At 38.5% G+C, this 20524-nt stretch overlaps 1 protein-coding gene across 11 annotated transcripts in view; it reads right to left on the bottom strand.

Moving 5' to 3' along the window:
* Positions 1 to 20524, bottom strand: part of UNC79 (unc-79 homolog, NALCN channel complex subunit) — a 323533-nt gene that overhangs the window by 16045 nt on the left and 286964 nt on the right. For all 11 annotated transcript variants that reach the window (XM_043986754.1, XM_043986757.1, XM_043986756.1 and 8 more), the window contains 4 exons: positions 14394 to 14471; positions 9559 to 9648; positions 4131 to 4306; positions 1888 to 2074 (listed from right to left, as the gene is read on the bottom strand). In XM_043986754.1, coding sequence (XP_043842689.1) covers positions 1888 to 2074; positions 4131 to 4306; positions 9559 to 9648; positions 14394 to 14471 — 531 coding nt within the window. The remainder of the gene's footprint in view (positions 1 to 1887; positions 2075 to 4130; positions 4307 to 9558; positions 9649 to 14393; positions 14472 to 20524) is intronic.

Below are 20524 nucleotides of genomic sequence, written 5' to 3'. Positions count from 1 at the left end.
TAACTACATCAAACTAGAAACTAATGTTTATGCAATTTATCTTAGGGAAGAAAGCACCTAAAATCAATGAAACTATAGGTGATCATTATTATCCAATCCAACATGCATTAATTAAGTAACTAATGTGTTCAAGGCACTGTTCTGCATACTGAACAACCTCTTCAAAGAGTTTATACTCTGTTGGGTGGAAATGACATATTAACACAGGATCATAGACTTACTAAGATCACATAGACAGCAAATACCAAAGCCAGGATTTGAGGTCATATCTTTTTGTCTATATCATTCTTTTCACTATGACATGTTGCCTCTCAAGGTTGGCAAAGCATTTTGCAAACATCCCATTTAATCCTATAAAAAACCCTATTACTATCTCCATTTTAGAGAGGAGGAAACTGAAACCCAGGGAGACTAAGTGACTTTTCCTTGTATTCATAGTATGTTTCTGAGACAAGATTTGAACACAGGGGGCAGCTAGGTGGTACAGTGGATAAAGCACTGGCCCTGGATTCAGGAGGATCTGAGTTCAAATCTTGCCTCACCTCAGACACTTGACACTAGCTGTGTGACCCTGGGTGAGTCACTTAACCCTCATTGCCCTGAAAAAAAAAGATTTGAACCCAAATCTTCCTGAATCCAATCACAGCATTCTATCCACTATGCCATGCTGCCTATAAACAGTTAAATATAAATGTGATAATTTGAGGACATTAACCAGGGGCATCAGGAAAGCTTCCCGCAGGATCTAGCGCATGAGCTGAATCTTGTAGTAAACTTAGGATTTGAAGAGTGTATGGACTGATGAGAAGCACTGCAGTTGCCTTTAAAGGCTTGCTGTTTGACCACAGTCCAGATGGAGAGAAGCCTGTGCAATGGCATAAAGGCCATAGACCAAATGTGGAGCTTGGAGAACAATAATTAGGCCAAATTTTATGTGTCTCTGAAGGTTCTGATTGATAAGATTGCCCATGGAGGATTGGAGCAGACACGGCTTTCTTCTTTATTACATTAAACTACCACATGATTCCTCTTATATTCTAGAAAATTATTCCTTTTTGTAGTAGAGACATTGGCATGTCTAGGAAGCCAACTCTTGCCTGCCCCCATAGATGAGACACCTTTAGAAATGTAAACTGAATAAAAACTTAAGGGGAAAAAAGGAGTGTGGAAATTTAAACATCTTTTTGTGGTGGCTAAGAATTAGAAATTGAAGGGATGCCCATCAATGGAGGAGTGGCTATACAAGCTGTGCTATCAGTGTATTGGAATATTATTGTGCTATAAGAAATTACAAGCAGGATGATCTAAAAACAAACCTGGAAAGACTTACATGAATTGGTGCATAGTGAACAGAACCAGGAGAATGTTGTATACAGTAAATGCAATATTGTTTAATGAAAAACTGTGAATAGTTTAGCTATTCTCAACAATACAATGACCCAAGACAATCCCAAAGGACTAATGATGAAGTATACTACCCTCCACAGAAAGAACTGATGTTTAAATAGAGACTTAAGCATGCTATTTTTTACTTTATTTCTTTCATTTTTTCTTTTATTTGAATCTTCTTATACAAAATGACTGATATGGAAATGTTTTACATGATTGCACACGTATAACCTACATCTGATTCTTTACCATCTCAGGGAGGGGGGAGAGGAGGGAGGGGAAGAGGGAGGAATAGAATTTAGAACTCAAAACTTTAAATAAAAATGTTTAAAAATAGAAAAAAAAAGAAACAAAGCATCAGTTGTTTTTTGAATGTACAGAGGAAGGGAAATGATAAAATGCATTTATTTTCTTTCCCAGAAGAAACATAATTGGCTGATAAGAGTTTCCATTAGCAATTTTGATGCATATGGTCTCAGTCCTGTGGAAATTGCTTACCTTTGATTGCTCGGGAAATCCAATCAGGATAACGATAAGATGATCTGCAATGTGGGACCCTGCATCCAGAGGAATTGGCATACAGGGAGATGAGGGATTTAGACACACAGAGTTATGTGTGAGTGAACCCAGAAGCAGCCAGGACAGCAAGCGGATATGAGAAACACACTCAATGAATTCTTTAGGTCTGCAAGAGAAGAAGAAATATGTAAGATAATCAAGGTTTCCATTCTTTAGATGCAGAAGAAACATGTTGAATGGGTGAATGAATTTGAATGGTCTTATAATCAGTTACACAAAAAAGGAAGGGAAGAAATGTATACTGACAAAATGATTTATACATGTACTATTCTAGTTCTCCATACTAATCCTAAATCTCAATTTTTTTCTTTTTTTTTTGGGGGGGGGAGGGTGGGGCAATGAGGGTTAAGTGACTTGCCCAGGGTCACACAGCTAATAAGTGTCAAGTGTCTGAGTCTGGATTTGAACTCAAGTCCTCCTGAATCCAGAGCTGGTGCTTTATCCACTGCGCCACCTAGATGCCCCCTCAAATCTCAATTTCATAAGCAAGTAGTTACCTTCAATTTTCAGGTCTAGATTAGCTACTACACTATTCTGTATACAAGTTATGCTCAATAAATTGTACTGGCTTGGTCTCTATGGAGTCAAAATGCATTAGAGCTGGAGGGAACCTAAGAGACTCCAAAGAAGAGAAAAATGAAGTTCTGAGAGGTGGTGTAACTTACAACAGGTCACACAGATCTGGGAGTAGTGCTGTCCAAGTATCCAGGGACTCTTCCCCACTCCTTTCAGCCATGGTAGGTTGTGATCCATGACAAAGGAGAAGTCACCTAGGGGATATGGCAGTGGGACCAAGTTTGGCACTTGGACTTGGCACTTTGGTCTTTCCAGATTCAATAACTCCTGTCATAAACTATGAAGACAAAATCCTCTCTACTCTATAGATGAACATACCAAGTGTCAAGGCAAGCAAGGAAAATAAAAATTTAATTACTTTGCTGCTCACTAGCATAATAACTCTTCCAAAAATTGAGGAAAAGTCTCATTCTTACCTCATATTATTCCTCAACACACAATTTCTAAAAATGCTCAGTGGAAATGACATACTTATTTCCTGTTCTCTACACCTTTACTGACATCTGAAATGACCTGACCCCTGCCTTATTCCATTCTTCAAGGCCCAGCTTAGATTCCCATCTCTTCCACAGAAGTTAGCCCTCCATCCTTTTGCCTGTTGTATTTCCTGTACTATACAGTTTAGCCTAGAACTGTTCTGTAACTGCTTTACATTAGTTCTGTCTGCACAGTTAGTTTGATGGCTAGCCCTCTGCATAAAAACCAACTCATGTGGGGGGCAGCTAGGTGACACAATGGATAAAACACTGGCCCTGGGTTCAGGAAGACCTGAGTTTAAATACGACCACAGACACTTGACACTTGACTAGCTGTGTGCCTCTGGGCAAGTCACTTAACCCTCACTGCCCCACAAAAAACAAACAAAAAACCAGCCCCACAGTGCAGAAACACATAACAAATGTTTAATCAGTACATTAGATCAAAGGGTAAAGTGACATTCTACCCATTATTTGTGATTTTCAAATTAACCAAAATGATCTAGAGTTAGTTACATGAGAAATAAAAGAGAGAAAGAATATACCTAATTATACAGGTATGGAACTGCAATGAGGAAAGGGAAGATTATTCACTGCACTTGGCAACTAGATATACTAAATATTTGAAACCTTTTCCAGGACAATCATCAGTCTTTTAAGGTCCAATTTCTTAAAATAAAATAGAATAAAAGCACTTGCAATTTTTTCTCTCACAGCAATATCATGAAGTACGTCGTGTTTTGAGTTCAATAATGCTGCTGAATCATGAAGTCAGTAGGCTCATAGAAACACTGCTTCTTGACAAGCCTTTCATACCAATCACAGAACATTTCTTTTTAATTTTTGGTGAGGCAATTGGGGTTAAGTGACTTGCCCAGGGTCATACAGCTAGTAAGTGTTAAGTGTCTGAGGCCGGATTTGGACTCAGGTACTCCTGAATCCAGGGCCAGTGCTTTTATCCACTGCGCCATCTAGCTGCCCCCACAGAACATTTCTACAAACCCTAAGCACATTTAGTTTACTCCAACAAGTACCAGAGAATTTTCCTTAGATTTTCTTTCCATATCACCCTTTAAAAAAACTTCTAGGGCAAAAATAAACAAACCTTACCCTTGTTGCATTGCAGAGGGAGGATGGTAGAGCCAGGGGAGGTAGCGAATAACGGCTTTATTATCCCTGTGGTTGCCTCTTGTGATTTCCATGGCTGCAATCTGAGCCAGCCCGACTTTGAGATGTCCACCAAAAGTATCTTCATGCAAAGGCTGAGAGCATGTCTTCATGTGACTCTATCAAACCAAAATTGGGATAATATAACATTCCACATTAACATATAAAATATTTTATTATATTTTTCCTTTTTTGTTCAAAAAATTTCAATCAGGTCGCATGGACCATAAAATGTTAGCTCTGAAAGGCATCTTAGGACATAAAGTGTAGGCTGTTAGGGCATACTATGTTAAAGCTGACAAAAGTGTTAGAACATAGAATGTAAGACTGTGGAACATTAGAACTGGAAGGGACCTTAAATGAAGAACACTATATTACACTAAAGGAAATTTTATTAATTCTCATTCTCTGGCTTTTCTCTACCATGTTCTAGTAGCCTTCTCATCCTGGAACACCCCTCTTCCTCCACAGACTTTTCATACTAAAAGATTCCTTTGTCCATGTAACCCCTTCCTCTGGTCACTTCCTCTCAGAACCTCCATTTTAGGATGGGCCGCCATGCCAACCTATTCAGTGCCTTTCTAGGCAGCACTCCTGATTCTCCAGACCTCTTTTTCTACCATACCCAGGCACCAGTAACACCCACCCCCTTTTAGATTACTTTTTTGTCTTCTAAACCTTTTCATTCCTTCTCAAACCTTCCATGATTCCCTCCCTCAACCCTTTCAGCTGAAAACCCTGCCTCAAGACTTATAGAAAAAATTTGAGGCCATTCACCACGAGCCCCCTTTTCTCCCCTCTTCCTCATCTTGTATGACTCATATGCCTTAGGCCACTATTTCTTCCTTCACCCCTGTATCACATGATGAGATGGCCTTACACCTTACCAAGGCTAACCCCTCTATCTGCTCAAGTGATACCATTTCAACTCCTCTACTCCAACAGATTGCCCCCTCTGTCATTCCCACTGTATCATGTAAGGGCCTAATTTAGTATGGGGAGAGTCAATTGAGCGGCTCACCATAATATTGGGGTAAGAAAGGAGATTAATAGCCTCTTTAAAAAAACAAAACAGGTCTTATTAATGGGAACAAATCTACAACACAGGTGAAGTTAATAGAGCTGGGGACAATGAAAAAGGGAATAGACAAACTCACCACCACACCAGCATCTCTCTCCCTCTTTCCCACACACAGGAGTGAGCCCTCTCCTCCCTTCTCTCTCCCAGAAGCCCCCTCTCCCACAGGAAACAGGGCCATCTACCCACACAGCCCCAAGCTAATTGGCTGGCAGCCCTGATTAACAGAACTAACAGGAAGCTCTACAAATGCAAACTGGCCAGCTTCCAGACGCCACAGAAGACCACCTGACTTGTCCTCACCAGGCTTCTCATCATGGCAGGGCTTCCCTACAGTATCTCTCCAGCAGAGGGCGGTATTCTAATTCTCACAATCACTTACCTACAATCTCTTCCTGTCTACTTCATTCTCTTTTGCTTACAAACATACCCATGTCTCTCCATTCTGAAAGAAACCACACTTGATCCCTTCACAATATCATCCTGTATTTCTTCTGATCTTTGTGGTTAAACTCTTTGAAAAGGCTATCTACAATAGGTGGTACACTTTTTCACCTCTCACTCTCTTCTTAATCTCTCATAATCATTCCACCAAAAGTGCTCTCTCCAAAGTTACCAATGATCCCTTTATTTGACTAATCCAATGGCCTTTTCTCAATCATCATTCTCCTCAACTTCTCTGCAGTCTTTGATACTCTTGATCACCATCTCCTCCTCAATACTCTTCTCTTTAGGTTTTCAGGACACTATTCTCTCCTGGTTCTCTTTTTACCCATCTGATTACTCCTCAGTCTTCTTTGCTAAATCCTCATCTACATCAAGCCCTCTAACCATAGGTGTCCTGCAGGTTTCTGTCCTTGGTCTTCTTCTATTCTCCCTCTATATCACTTCATTTAGTCATTCCCTCTATATCACTTCATTTGGTTATTTCATCAGCTGCCGTGGATTTAATTACCATCTCTATAGTGATGATTCTCAAATCTGCCTATCCCACCCCACCTCTTTGCTGACCTCCAATCTTGCATCTCCAAATACCTTTCAGACATCTCAAACCAGATGCCAGTAGACATCTTAAATTCAACATGTCCAAAACCAAACTCATTTTCCCCCTCCTAACTTCTCTATTACTGTATGTTTATTTTGTTTTGTTTTTGTGGGTCAATGTGGGTTAAGTGACTTGCCCAGGGTCACACAGCTAGTAAGTGTCAAGTGTCTGAGGCCAGATTTGAATTCAGGTCCTCCTGAATCCAGGGTCAGTGCTTTATCCATTTCGCCACCTAGCTGCCCCCTTTCTCTATTACTGTAGAGAGCAATACCATTTCCAAGGCCCTCCAGCTCAAAACCAAGAAAGTATTCTCAACTTCTAATTATCCAATCTGTTTCTGTCAATTTCACCTCTACAGCATCTCTCAAATAAGCCCTGTGCTCTCCTCTGACACTGCCACCACTCTAGTACAGGCCCTTATCACATCATGCCTTGACTATTGTAATAGCCTGCTGGTAGGTCTGCCTGCCTTAGGTCTCTTCCCACTCTAATCCATCCTCCTTTTAGTCACTAAAGTGATTTTACTAAAGCACAGATCTGAGCATGTCAAGCCCCCTACTCAATAAACTCCAATGACTCCCTATTACCTTCAAGATCAAATATTAAATCCTCTATTAAGCATCCAAAGACTTTTATAACCAAGCTAGCTCCCTCCTGCCTTTCCAGTCTTCTTATACCTTATGTTTTGATATGCACCCTTCAATTCAGTGACACTGGCTTCCTTGTTGTTCCCCGAACAAGACACTCCACCTTGCAGCTCTGGGCATTTTTACGGCTGTCCTTCATTCCTGGAAGGCTCTGCTTCCTCATCTCTGCCCACTGACTTCCCCAGCTTCCTTCAAATCCCAGAGGCAATCCCATATTCTTCAAGAAAGCTTTTCCAACCTCATAATTTTAGTGCCTTCCCTCTGTTGATTATTTCTTATTTATTCTGTATATAACTTGTTCGTGCACATTGGCTTGTTTGTTGTCTCCCTCATTAAACTGTGAACTCCTTAAGGGCAGGGACTTTCCTTTTGCTTCTTTTTATATCCCCAGTGTTTAACACAAGGCATGGCACATAGTAAGGGATTAATAAATGCTATTTATTTCACTTGACAAACCTCTCAATTTATAGGAAGAGAAACAGGTCTAGAGAGTAGAAGTACCTTCATTATCACGATGCAATATCCCCTTAATCAGTTGTCATATGAAAAATTAAATCTACTTATTAAATCTATTTTCATTCTAGATAAAAGTTGATATGTTATTATTGTACCAAGGTTGCTATTAGATCATCCAAGCAGAATTTCAAATCTGTAGCCAATGACAGAGGAACCTCTTTTTTTTTCTTCTGATGCATCTCTTCTTGGATCACTAGGTTCTTGTTGATCAAAGAAAAATTGTTTACTGCCAGATTTTAAATCTGGCTAATTTTTGTGTTTGGATTTTTTTCAGCATTAAGTCTAGACTTTTCCTCAGTGTTTTCAGATCTATTAGCACCCTAGTAGGAGGATGAAGGCAAGGAGGCTGATTTACATTAGTAACTCATTCCATCCCAAAGAAAAATAAAAAAGATCAACAATTTCATTTGGGTATTGTCCATATGCAAAGAATATTTTAAACCTAGAGCAGATTGCTCCCTCTTGAAATTTTCTTACAGAACTCTGTCTAGGAGCCTACATTTTTATTATTACATTCTACATTATGCTTACTTAGTTCACAGGTTCATAAAGGATTTGTATGAAGGGGACTTTAGAGGTCATTTTTTCCAAACCCCTCATTTTACACATCAAGAAATTAAGACCTGCAAAAGTAAAGTTACTTGCCCAAGGTCACAAAGATAGAAAGCAGCATTTAAATCCAAATCCTCTGACTCTAAATCCAAGATTCTTTCTACTACACTGCACTGTCTTCTCATGTTACATCTTCCAACAGAATGCCAGCTTCTTTGGTGTAGAAACTTGTCATCTTTCATGTTAGTATCCCTAGAAAGGGCCTGGTGGTGAGTAAACATTTTCTGAACAGTAGGTTCTCGAAGGAATGAATGAATGAGAATACATCACGATGTAGTGGAAAGAACAGTGGAGTTGGAGCATGAGAACCTATGTTTAAGCCAGTGCTCCTCTATTTTGAGGAACTCCTCTCTGAGCCAGTTTTCTTTTCCATAAAATAAGGGGTTTGGACTATACAGTGTCTTAAGAGCCCCTCCAGTTATTTAATTCTATATTATGTTATCAGTATTTCACAAATTAATTTGGTTATAGAATACTTTAGAGTTTGCAAATGACCAAATCCAATAATGCTGTCCTAAAGAATTTGTAAGTATGACTATACAGATTAAATAGGGCTTGCTGAGGAAATTTTGCTACACAGTAGAAGAAATTAAGTTCACTTTCATACAGAAAATGCATATTTTGCATTCATATTTTGACATAAACAACTTCTTATTGTCATTTTAGAATAACCCCAACATCAATATTTTCTGACAGAACTTCCTACTCATATCACATGAAAGTTCTGAATTTAACAGAATACAGTTTAGGAGACATCACTCTATACTATGCATATATAAAGCATTGATTTTTGTTAAATGTTTGTTGAAGGAGGAAATATATGAAGATAACTCCAACTGTTACCACAATCTGGAAAGCAGGACAGCGAATCTATAGGGCAGGAAGGCAACAGCTATTGACAAAAGTCCTAACAAGGACATTGATTTCTTTCCCATTCTATAGCTAACTATAGGAAGCAAATAAAATAACAGGAAGAACCTCAGTCTCCAGAGTGATGTTACGTTGGACCATTATATCATAATACTTGAATGATATGCTTTAGAAGGAGAGAGAGCAAGAGAACCAGATAAGGTCTCTACATGGTAGAGCATTGTAGCTCTGGTGAATCTCTATACCTGGTTAGCTTTCTCTGTATGTCCATATTTGAGTTCTCCTATATTGTGTGCCCCAACAAAAAGTTCTATGTGGTCAGTGGTCCAGGAACAGAATATATCAAAAGAATGAGAAATGATGGTTCTGTCATCAGATCCATGATGAGGTCCATGAAAGCAGCATCCATCACTTCACCACCTAAGTCCTTTCCTATTCTCTTGGACATGGATATTAGAGATCATGAGTCCCTGACACCAAGTAAATGTAAATCTTCATGCAAACTAACTATAACCAATATAAAACATTTTTTTAAATTCCCCTTCCATTAGGAAATTCAAAAGCTAAGGCTGTATAAGTCACACATGTGTGTGTTGACCCTACCTTAAGTTTGGTTAATGTATGCATGTCAGCAATAAAGTCCAGTACTTCATTAACGTATTGTCTCATGCATTCCATAGCTGCTGTTCCACACTAAAATAAAAGGAGACCCATTGATTAGTTTGGCTCTGGAACCTCACTTCTGCCCTTCCTTTTATTGTGAGGATGGATAGTCGACCACTTTCTTATTCTATATTGTTGCTTAGTGAGTTACTTCTCTTTTTGCCTTTCTGACCTATGCTATTACTCGGAGTCATAGTTTGTGTTTGTACACACATACCAGTTTGAAAAGAAAATCAATCTAGATCGCGCTCAGGGTGAGAGGCAATAAGAATTTATTAAGAACCTGCTCTGTACCAGGAGAAACAAAGACAAAAGTGAAACAGTCCCTGTTCTCAGGTCATTTACAATCCATCAGAGGAGACAAAATGTACATATGTAACCATATGCAAAATAGATACAAGGTGATGGGGGAGCAACCTGAAAAGGCACTATCAGCTGGGGAGGAAGTTTGAGGGTCAGGAAAAGTTTCTCATAAGTGACACAAGCTGAGTCTTCAAGGAAACTAGCAACTCCAAGAGGCATGTATTTTTTTTTAGGACAACGAGGGTTAAGTGGCTTGCCCAGGGTCACACAGCTAGTAAGTGTCAAGTGTCTGAGGCAGGATTTGAACTCAGATCCTCCTCAATCCAGGGCTAGTGCTTTATCCACTGCACCACCTAGCTGCCCCCTCAAAAGGCATGTATTAAGGGGCGCCATTGGTAATTGGTTGTTGCTCATAAGATTCTAGATTATAGAGTTTAGATCTGGAATGAACCTATGAGATTATTTAACTCATTTATTTTACAGATGAGGAAAAAGATGCCCTGAGAAGTGAAATAAGCAGCCGAGGGTCACACAGATCACAGGTGTCACAGTCCAATTCAAACCCATACCCCAACTTCAAATTCAGTGGGTTTTTTCCACCATTACACACCTCAATATTTCAAAAAGTGGTGATTTCATTGGTTGGGATACTCCCTCCACCAACACAGACCATAACTCTTCCCTGCCTTAACATAAGGTTTCATAAGTTGTTTCATGTGGAGACCAATCTTCTAGTGATGAGCACATCAGGATTTAGTAAGGCTTGTCCTTGGATGACAGATGGAGCCTATAGCTGACCAAGCCCTGGTAGCACCTGTCAGGGTTTGCTTAAAGGCATGCCTTTAAAATTCCATTGTGATAAGTACTAGAGGAGAACTTTAGTGGAGGAACTGATCATTATTTAGAAAAGAATGGGTTCTTTTAATTCAACAGGATTTTTCCAGATGTTGGTGTAATATTAGACTCTCCCTGGCCATCTTAGTTTGGACCATCTAATAAAAGAGTGACTTGTTATTACTACTGTGACTCTCCTGTACAAGGGCTGAAAAGCACCAAGGAGGCTCTTGTATCTGCTTCTGTTTAAGGCATTTTTTCCAAAGAAGTCATTGTATATTGTTCATTTGTTCTCAAAAGCCACCATATTTACCTCACGGCATTGACCTTTCCCTTTGATAAAAGAAAAACATGTATGTTACTGTTTACCTCTTCCTCAGGGTAAACAGTAGGTAAAATAACAATAAGATGGGAAAACAAATGGCTGCCACTCTTTATTTCATGTTAGGTAAATTGGAGAGCTTTTTAAAAAGAGATAGCAAGTGATAAAGAATACCAGTGTACTTAATTATTTAAAGATGTGAAATTACTGCCTCTCCATGAAAATGCAGTGGATTTAACATGTTAGGGACAGAAGGAAAATGCTCAACTAGACTAATTGATCAAAGGTGTGCTGAGAAGGTCCCTGTGTTGAATTGACTGTAAAATAGTTCAAAAGTGGGTCATCTCTGAAGCTTAATTAACACTCCCGTGAAGACTTATGTTTCTTTAGAGAAATCTGCTATGTTATCTACTTAATCCACACTCACCAATTGACTCCCATTTCCTTATATGCATTTTAGCTCAACTGTGCTGAACAATATCACCATCTAGCTCGTTCTCCAATGTTGTGCCTGTCAGTTTCTATGGCAGGATAACAAACAGTAAAATGAGGTCACTGGCAGGCCTGCCTGTCAAGGTATCCTCCAACCATTTCATGGCAACAACCATCTTCTTTTTTGTTTTTCAAGTCAAATGCCAGAATTATATTGAGCAGAAGATGAAGGGCCTTTTCCCCCAGCTTGCTCCATCATTTAGACCTTTTGCATATGTCATGCAAATATGAAAATTTGTTCTTTAGATTTTCTGAAAATGACTGTTTTCTTTCATCAGCAACAAGTTATGCCATGCTGATTTCTATAACAAAAAATTATTATGGGGGGATCTATAGTCAGCAGTTATCATATAATTCAAAGTTACAGGAAAGAGGTTGAGAATTGACCACTACTCAGTTACTTTCAGGCTCATAGGTGTCCAATTGAGAGAATTCAAATCTCCAAATCCAATTTAGGGTCTGATTTATCTGCCTGAGTTGGCTTCTTTCATAAACCAAATCAGAAAACTGCCAACACTCTTTCACTTTTTGCTTTGTAAGCACACCCATGGCCATAGATTTGGAAAATATAAGAGATTCCGTCTCATTTGTCTTTTCAGGTTTATCGACTGACAGATTACACTAGAAAAGGAATGATGTTAGAAATCCGGTTCTCTGATTTATAGTACCAAACTGCAACTTGAAAAGATTCATATCTGACTTCCTTCAAACTAATCTTGTAAGAATCAAATAATTAAGATCTATAAGGAATTCAAAGTGCTTCTGGGGAAAAGTACTAAACCACAGAGGTACTATGAATTTCTTTTAGTTTTTGCTTTCTTCAGAGATAATGTGAGCCCTTCCACTTAACTTTGATACTTCAAAAGATTTATGATTTCACTGGAGTGGATATTCTTTCCATTGATTTAGATTATAATCTCTCAGCGCCTTAGTAGATAGGGAGCTTGGAGGAGCAGATATTGCTGGACCTGAAGTAGAGGAGACATGGCTTCAAATCTTATATGAACATGGGCAAATCAGTTAACTTTTCTGAACCTCCATTTCCTGTTCTGTAAAATGGGAATGATATCAGTCATACCTTTCTCACAGGTCTGTGATGAAATTCAAAAGAGATAATGTACATAAAGTGATCTGCAAACATTAAAGTGATGCATAAATGTCTGTTATTCTAAGGAAACTAGATGACATAGTGAATAGAGTGCCAGACTTGGAGTTAGGAAACCCTGAATTCAAATTCTGCGTTGGATACTGAATAGCTATGTCAGTAAAGGTAAGTCATTTAACCCCTCTATTCCTCAGTTTCCTCACCTATAAAACTGGGACAACAATAATACCTGCCTCTCAGAGATGTCATGAGGATCAAATCAGATAAGATCCAGATAGATAAATAGAGATATAAATTACATATTTATATTTAAAGTGCTTTGCAAACCTTAAAGTGCTATCTTCATGAGCTTCTATGGCCGAAACAAAAACAAAACATATGATGGCTAACCTTCTGGTGATTAATCTCTTTGTATTTAAATAAGCTAATCCATCATTGGGACTCTATCTGAAGCCTTTCCCCTTTAGTAGGACTAACCAGAATTTGACTCAAGGTTACTTCAACACCATGAAAAGGCATCACATAAGGTCTTTTTGTTGTTGTTCAATTGTTTTAGTCATATCTGATTCTTTATGATCCTGTTTGGGGTTTTCTTGGCAACGATATTGGAATGGTTTGCCATTTCCTTCTCCAGAAAATTTTACAGATGAGGAAACTGAGGCAAACAAGGTTAAGTGACTTGCCCAGGATCACACATTTTGAAGTGTCTAAGGCCAGATTTAAACTCAGGAAAATGAGTTTTCCTGATTCCAAGTCCAGTGTTCTATTCACTGTGCCACTTTAGAGGAGAATATTTTTCACTAGTGAAAATTTGTTTCTCTACTGTCAACAAATAGAAGTAACATTCCTAATATAAGCAGAATTCATTTAAAATCAATTCAGTGGGCACTTATTAAGTACAACTCTAGGCAGCAGATATACAAAGACAAAAAGGAAAACAGTACCAGACCTCATGTGCTTACATTCTATTTGACATTTATGTGTGTTAAATAATAATAATGTGATATGTACACAGATAAATAAATACAAAATATATACAACCTAATTATAGTGAGAGGTGGGGGATAATACTATATGGAGACCAGCAAAGGTCTTACATAGGAGGATTCAATCTGAGCTGAGTCTTTAAGCAGGCTAGAGTATAAATTCTTATTCCTATAGTAGAAATCACTCTTATTGATGTACTGCTCTATAGAAAGTTGAGAGATTAATAAGATACAGTAAAAATTCCCACTACAAGAATAAATACTTGTTCTGATAGTATTTACTGATAAGAGAAAAAACTGAATTTTAAAGCGGAAGGTTACAAAACTAGTCAAGGTATTGCTACCTATATGAATTTTTCTGGCATTATTCTTTAATTGAAAGGATTAAGTGGAGTCATGAAAAAAGAAGGGTGTTTTTTTTTAAGAAAACTTTAATGCAATCCTTCTTAGATATTCCCAAATTTGAATGACAGGTGATTTCCCATAACAACAGAATTGATTTCCACATTCTAAATGATCTCTCATGTTAATGCCAATGTGCTACATCCATTTAAATTTTCACTAATGCTCTTTTAAAAAATTAAGCAGGGCTATTTCCAGTATTTACAACCTCTGTGAAAACAGAAGAAAAGTAAAACACAAGATAAAAATCCTTCTGGGCTAAAATACGCCTACCAGAATGGAAGTTAGACCCAAGGTGATATGAAGTACTTGATTTAGGTTCCAAACTTACTCCAGGCATGGATGCGATCATCTGCTTGTGTAGGATTGTTGACTCAGCTAGTTTGGTTCCAGCATCTGCACAAACAAACTAATAAGAAAATGAAAGATGAATTATTTTTCCAAGAGTCTTTCGACATTAATAAGTAATTCATGATTTTATTAGCTCAATACAAATTTATTAGTATTTACATTCAGAGCAGTCTGTCCTAGATACGTCCAATCTTTTAGTCATTACAAACAAACTCATTTCTATTGAAAATTCAGCACCATAGATTAATATAAGAATTCTTACTTGTAACCAAAGCACCAAGTGAAATTAGACTGAGACGTTCCATTGGAAAGAAAAAAAGAAGACACCATAGAGGATATAACATTAGAGTTAAAAGTAAATTTAGGATTATAGATTTAAAGCTTGAAGGAATCTTAGAGGTCACATAGTCCTACCCCCTCCTAATGATTTGCTCAAATTTAGACAAGTTCTGAGTGTCAAAACAGGGATTCAAACCCTTGTTCTCTTATGTCAAATCCAGCGTTCTTTCCGCTATGCCACATTGCATCCCTAGATGTCAGAATGATAGAAGATAGAATGTCAAAGCTGAGAGGTGCTTTTGATAATACCTAATATAATAGCATTATTCAAATGAGGAAGCTGAAGCCCAGAGACGGGAAGGGATTTGTGCAGTGGCAAAGTCTGGCATTCTCATCCAATGTCCTTTCCATTATACCGTGGTGTTTCCAGGGGTTATTGGTTTCCTATTCTCTTGCTCCTCCAGCTTAAATTTATGCTCAGGACTTCTTGGCATCCTATTGTATCCCTGTTCTCTAATCTTCACCCCCTCTCCTCAAACAATTTGCAAGGAAAATAAGTTGTTGTCTTAGTGTTTAGGAGGCAGTCACTAGATCATGGTCAAAGTTCAGCAAGCAGCCTTCTTTTACTTCATCTAGATTTTTGTGGGACCTTGTTTGCCACTTGAAGCAAGTGCAGAGCATTCCACTGTTGGCATTTTTTGAGTAACCACTGAATTAAACACAAACAATAACTGACAAAGTCTGCAGAGCTTGGAAGGAGCAAATAGCTCCATTTAACATCATTACTATCACCATCTGCTCTCCAGCTGCAAAAATTATTGAAGTCCTGATCCAAGGCTCTGCAGGAAGTTTAGAAAATAATTTTTTAAAATCACAGCTCATTCTTACAATGGTATAAGGTTTACAAATTACATGCCTCACAAAAGCTATCTTGAGACATCTTGAGGCAGATGTGTACCCAATAGTGGGGTAAATGGTATTCTTCCCCACCACAGAGGACTGTCAGATTCCATGTCCAGCTGACCCTGTCTAGGGATAGGTGAGACAGGCCATTTGCATTCTACCCAAAGGATACTTCCTGCTTTTTATCGTCATCATCAGACTGATTGATTGATTGATTTAGTGGGCTGCACCTATTTTTTCTTTTCAGTATCAAAGTTACTTCCATACCAAGGATATGGAAGTTCCTACCACAGATGTAGATCGGCAACTCCTCTAAAACCAACAGTCTTGGAGAGTTACCTAGGGAATACAGGCTAAGCAGCTTTCCCAAGGTCACTGCAGCTGATAATGTGTCAAAGGCAGAACTTGAGCCTAGGCTCACCAGACTTCAAAGTTGACCTGCTGTCTACCAGACTATATTACTTTCATTAATCTTTTTCTGGTTAATTCCTCTTGATTCCATCACTCTAGTAACCTCTACTAGTTTCTTAGCAACTAACAGCCTTCCCAATCCTTTGCATTTCAATATCTGAAAGAGTTGAAGATGTCCATAGGTATGTTTCTATAACTTATGTTCATATTTATTCATTAGCATTTGATATATCTCCTCCACTAAAACATTAGCTCCTTGAGGATAGAAACATAACTTTTAAAGTTCCTTACAGTACCTTCTATGTTAAATATCATGGGTATTCAATACATAACGGACCCTTATTATAAAGCCCTGTGCTGTAAAAAGGAGTTACTGATTAAATGATTCTTTTCTGTATGTTATTTTTTTAAAAAAATGCTTTATTAGAAAAGAATGAAATATTTGGCCTATTTTTAAAATTCCTGTGAGGTAGGTAGTACAAATTTATGTTATTTATTTTACAGATGAGGAAAATGAAGTTCAGAGAGTTTAAGTTTGAGGACCATGAAGCTTGTAAATATCAGTCTGGAATGGAACCCAAGTATTCTGACTCAAAGGCCATTACTTTTTCAATTATACCATTTTGCCTCTCTACAAAAAAATTAATTTACAGTTATTCCTGATCATTAGAGTCCGTGGGAATTGACCAGATTGTGTCCCATGAAGTTGCACTAGTGGGACCTCTAAATGAGGGAGGGTATTGGCTTGAGCGCACAGGTATCTGAGGTTGGCTATCTAGAATTGGATTGGAACCAAAGAAGGGGGTGTCAATCCTGGGAAATATAGTTTTAGGAACTCTGACAGGCTAATGGTGATAAATAAATCAGGGGCTCCTCTCTAGAGTAGATAAGCTATATTGGGCAAGAGGAAAAGTTGCGCAGGAAGGGGGAAGAGAGTAAACATTTTTATGGTACCTCCTATGTTCCACACGCTGTGCTAAGCACTTTGCAAATATTATCTCATTTGATCCTCACAACAACTCTGCAGGGTAGATAATGTTATTATCCCCATTTTACAGATGAGGAAACAGGGATAGAGAGCAGTTAGGTCAGCAAGCAACAAGATTGGATTTGAATTCCAGTCTTCCAGACTTGAGGCCCAGTACTGTCCACTAAGTACTGTCCCAGCACTGTCCCATCTAGGCAAGCCTGACTCCACTACAGCAATGGATTCATCTTTCTTTTCCCATAAAAGCTTTGAGTAAGATAAGGATGGTACTGTGTTAGGACGGTTCTGGATAGGCAAGACCTCCTTGCCAAGTACTGAAGGCTGTTTCCATTTTATTCATCTCAAGTGATCAAAACTGGAGAATCATGAAACAAGATATTTGTTTAGGGACCTAAAAAACTGTTGGCATAATTAAGAATACAGTATTTGAGCTGTGGTAGCAAAAGTTATCTGCTCCTCCCAAAAGCTTTTAAGAGAAAATGGGCCTCACTTGTCACCAGAGCTGCTTGCAGCCAACCTAAACAAACTGAGAGGCCTGCCTAGCAGAGCTATCTCTGAGAAGGAAAAAAAAGAGTGAGATGCCTGAGAGTAGAAATGGTAGGGTTTTCCAACTTGATTTTTCTGTGTGTCTCTGTGTTCCTTTCTGATATATATATATATATATATATATATATATATATATATATATATATATATATATATATACCTATGATGCAATTGTGTGTACTGGGCCATGGTACAAGCTTGCTATTGAGCTAAATGCCCTCTGAAGTTTAGGCTCATAATACTTCCTGCCCAAGTCTGAAACCTGTCTTAGTCTGAACTGACCTGTACTGTCTGGTGAAAATCAAAGACATATAGTTAGAAAAAGAGAAGGGATGTGGTAAGGAGCAAAGAAAATCCTGATCATAGCTTGATACAAATATCACAATACCTGACAAAAAACTGAAGTACTTCAAAGCAGAGGGGGATGATCTTTTGTCAGGCGTAACATAGACAGAGGATCCATGCTCAAAGTAATTTAAGTCAGTGGTTTTTAACTATTTTTTGTTGTGGGGCCCCTTTGGCAGTCTGGTGAAGCCTATGGACACCTTAGAATAATGTTTTTAAATGAGCTAAATAAAATACATAGTATTGCAAAGGAAACCAATTATATTGAAATACAGTTACCAAAACATTTGAATATGAATATTTACACCACGACATATTGAGGTAAATGCACAGAGGTAGGGACAATGTTAGGCAGTGCCTGGTGCAACATTCCCACTGTACTAGACTTAGAGCCTACAATCCCAAGGTTGAGTTCTGGCTCTACTAATTCCTAGACATGACCTTCAACCACTGATTTAATTTCTTTGAGCCTCAGTTATCTCATCTGTAAAATGGAAACAATAATTCTTGTACTATCTACTTCACAGGGTTATACTGAAGATCTAATATGAAAACGTATGTAAAAATTTTAGTGGTAAAGTGCTTAAATCAATGTAAAGTAATCAGTCTTCTTACTATCTCTCTCTAAAGCTTTAATTTGCCTGGATAAAAGTAGAGAAGCAGTTTTGCCATCACAGTTAAATCTGGCTACAAAAACAGCAGCCCTATATTCTTAAAGTCATCAAGGAGTTTCTTTAAAATTGTTCTTAGTTCATCATTCCACTTGACATGTAACTTGGACCTGATTCCAGTACAAGGAAGACCAAAGATACTGGGCCAAAAAAGAGAAACTTCCAATACTGGCCAAAACATGTAAGAAAGAAGCATGTAGTGATGATGAGGGCAATAGAGCTGCCTCCGGCCAGGATAACATCTTCCAATGATGATAATTTATAAACACTCTCAGAGTTTAGACTCTTAAAAATGCTTTGATCAGATAAATCTTGGTTACAACTAATTCCCTTTTACCACAAAAGAAAGAACTAAATAAAGATATGTCCCATTTAAAAGGCCAGACTCAGGATCATATCAATTCAACTCAATGAATAATTATTAATCAGAAAGGAAAATAATAGGTAACATGTATAGAGCACTTTAAGGTTTGAGAAGCATTTTATATCTATTATCTCAATTGAGCCTTAAAACAACCATATGAGATGATGCTATTATTATCCCCCTTTTTTAGATGAAGAAATTGAGGCTGAGAGAGGTTAAAAGACATGCCCAGGGAGGCAGCTAGGTGGTGCAGTGGATAGAGCACTGGCCCTGGAATCAGGAGTACCTGAGTTCAAATCCAGCCTCAGTCACTTAACACTTACTAGCTGTGTGACCCTGGGCAAGTCACTTAACCCCAATTTCCTCACTTTAAAAAACAAAAGACATGCCCAGAACATAAAGCTAGTAAGTGTCATAGAGCTGGTCTCAAAATCAGGAGGACCTGAGTTCAAGTCCTACTTCTAACACATGCTAGCTGAGTGATCCTCAGAAAGTCATGTAATCTCTCAGTGACCCAGGCAATTCTGCAAGACTCTAAATTGCAGAGCAGATTCCTATCTGCATTAGCAGATAGTGTTTCCCCTCTGGCTCTGCCCTAAAACAAAGAAATCACTGGTCAAATCTAAAAAAATGCACAGGACCCTATGCTTATACTTGTGGGAGCCTAAATACAGCTATGTGGCACACACAGCTCTCAAGGTCCTTACAAGCCAGTCACAAGAAGCAGGTCTATATAAATTAGTCAAGTCACTTCAACTACTCAAACCCCATTTGAAAAATGAGAAGACAGGACTCAGCATATTTCTATGGTCCCTGAAAGCTCCATATCCAAACATCTATGAATAGCATGACACAAGTAAGGATGGAATAATGAAAACACAGGAGGGACTAAAGGAAGAAGAGGCTTACCAAGATTAGACACCAATTGCTGAAAGCTGAGGAAAGTTCAAGAAGACAGAAAACACTGACAAGGAAGAGAAGGGCCCCAGGGGAGCAAATGTCTATATCCCCCTCCTTGGGGAGCCAATCCACGTCACTACTGTAAGTCACCAAGTCCCCCTATGTCTCCAAGGGATGGCTCTCTTTATTCTTTGGGGGCTTCAATTTTCTGGATTTGTAGTTATTGCATCTGCCATTCTTATACATTACACTAACTGCAAAATGGCACTAACTACAGGAAGCTGTCAAGTCATCAGACAAGGTTAAGTCGGTGCCTAGGTGAAAGGTCAAGTTCCAATCCTATCCTAGTTAACACTGAGCAAGTTAGATTAAAAGGTTGCTTTAAAAATAATGGTGTGGGGGCAGCTAGGTGGAGCAGTGGATAAAGCACCAGCACTGGATTCAGGAAGACCTGAGTTCAAATCTGGCCTCAGACACTTGACAAGTATTCGCTGTGTGGAAGAAAGGAAGGAAGGAAGGAAGGAAGGAAGGAAGGAAGGAAGGAAGGAAGGAAGGAAGGAAGGAAGGAAGGAAGGAAGGAAGGAAGGAAGGAAGGAAGGAAGGAAGGAAGGAGAGAAAAAATAATGGTGTGACCTGAGAGGGTTGTAGGCCATCTACAAATTGATGGCATTTTCAAAGGATTTTTTAAAAATACCTAGCCCTCT

Source organism: Dromiciops gliroides, chromosome 2, assembly GCF_019393635.1.
Source record: "Dromiciops gliroides isolate mDroGli1 chromosome 2, mDroGli1.pri, whole genome shotgun sequence".
Classification (NCBI taxonomy): Eukaryota; Metazoa; Chordata; class Mammalia; order Microbiotheria; family Microbiotheriidae; genus Dromiciops; species Dromiciops gliroides.
The sequence above is the reverse complement of the archived record's forward strand: the minus strand, read 5'-3'. Positions and strand labels throughout refer to the sequence as shown.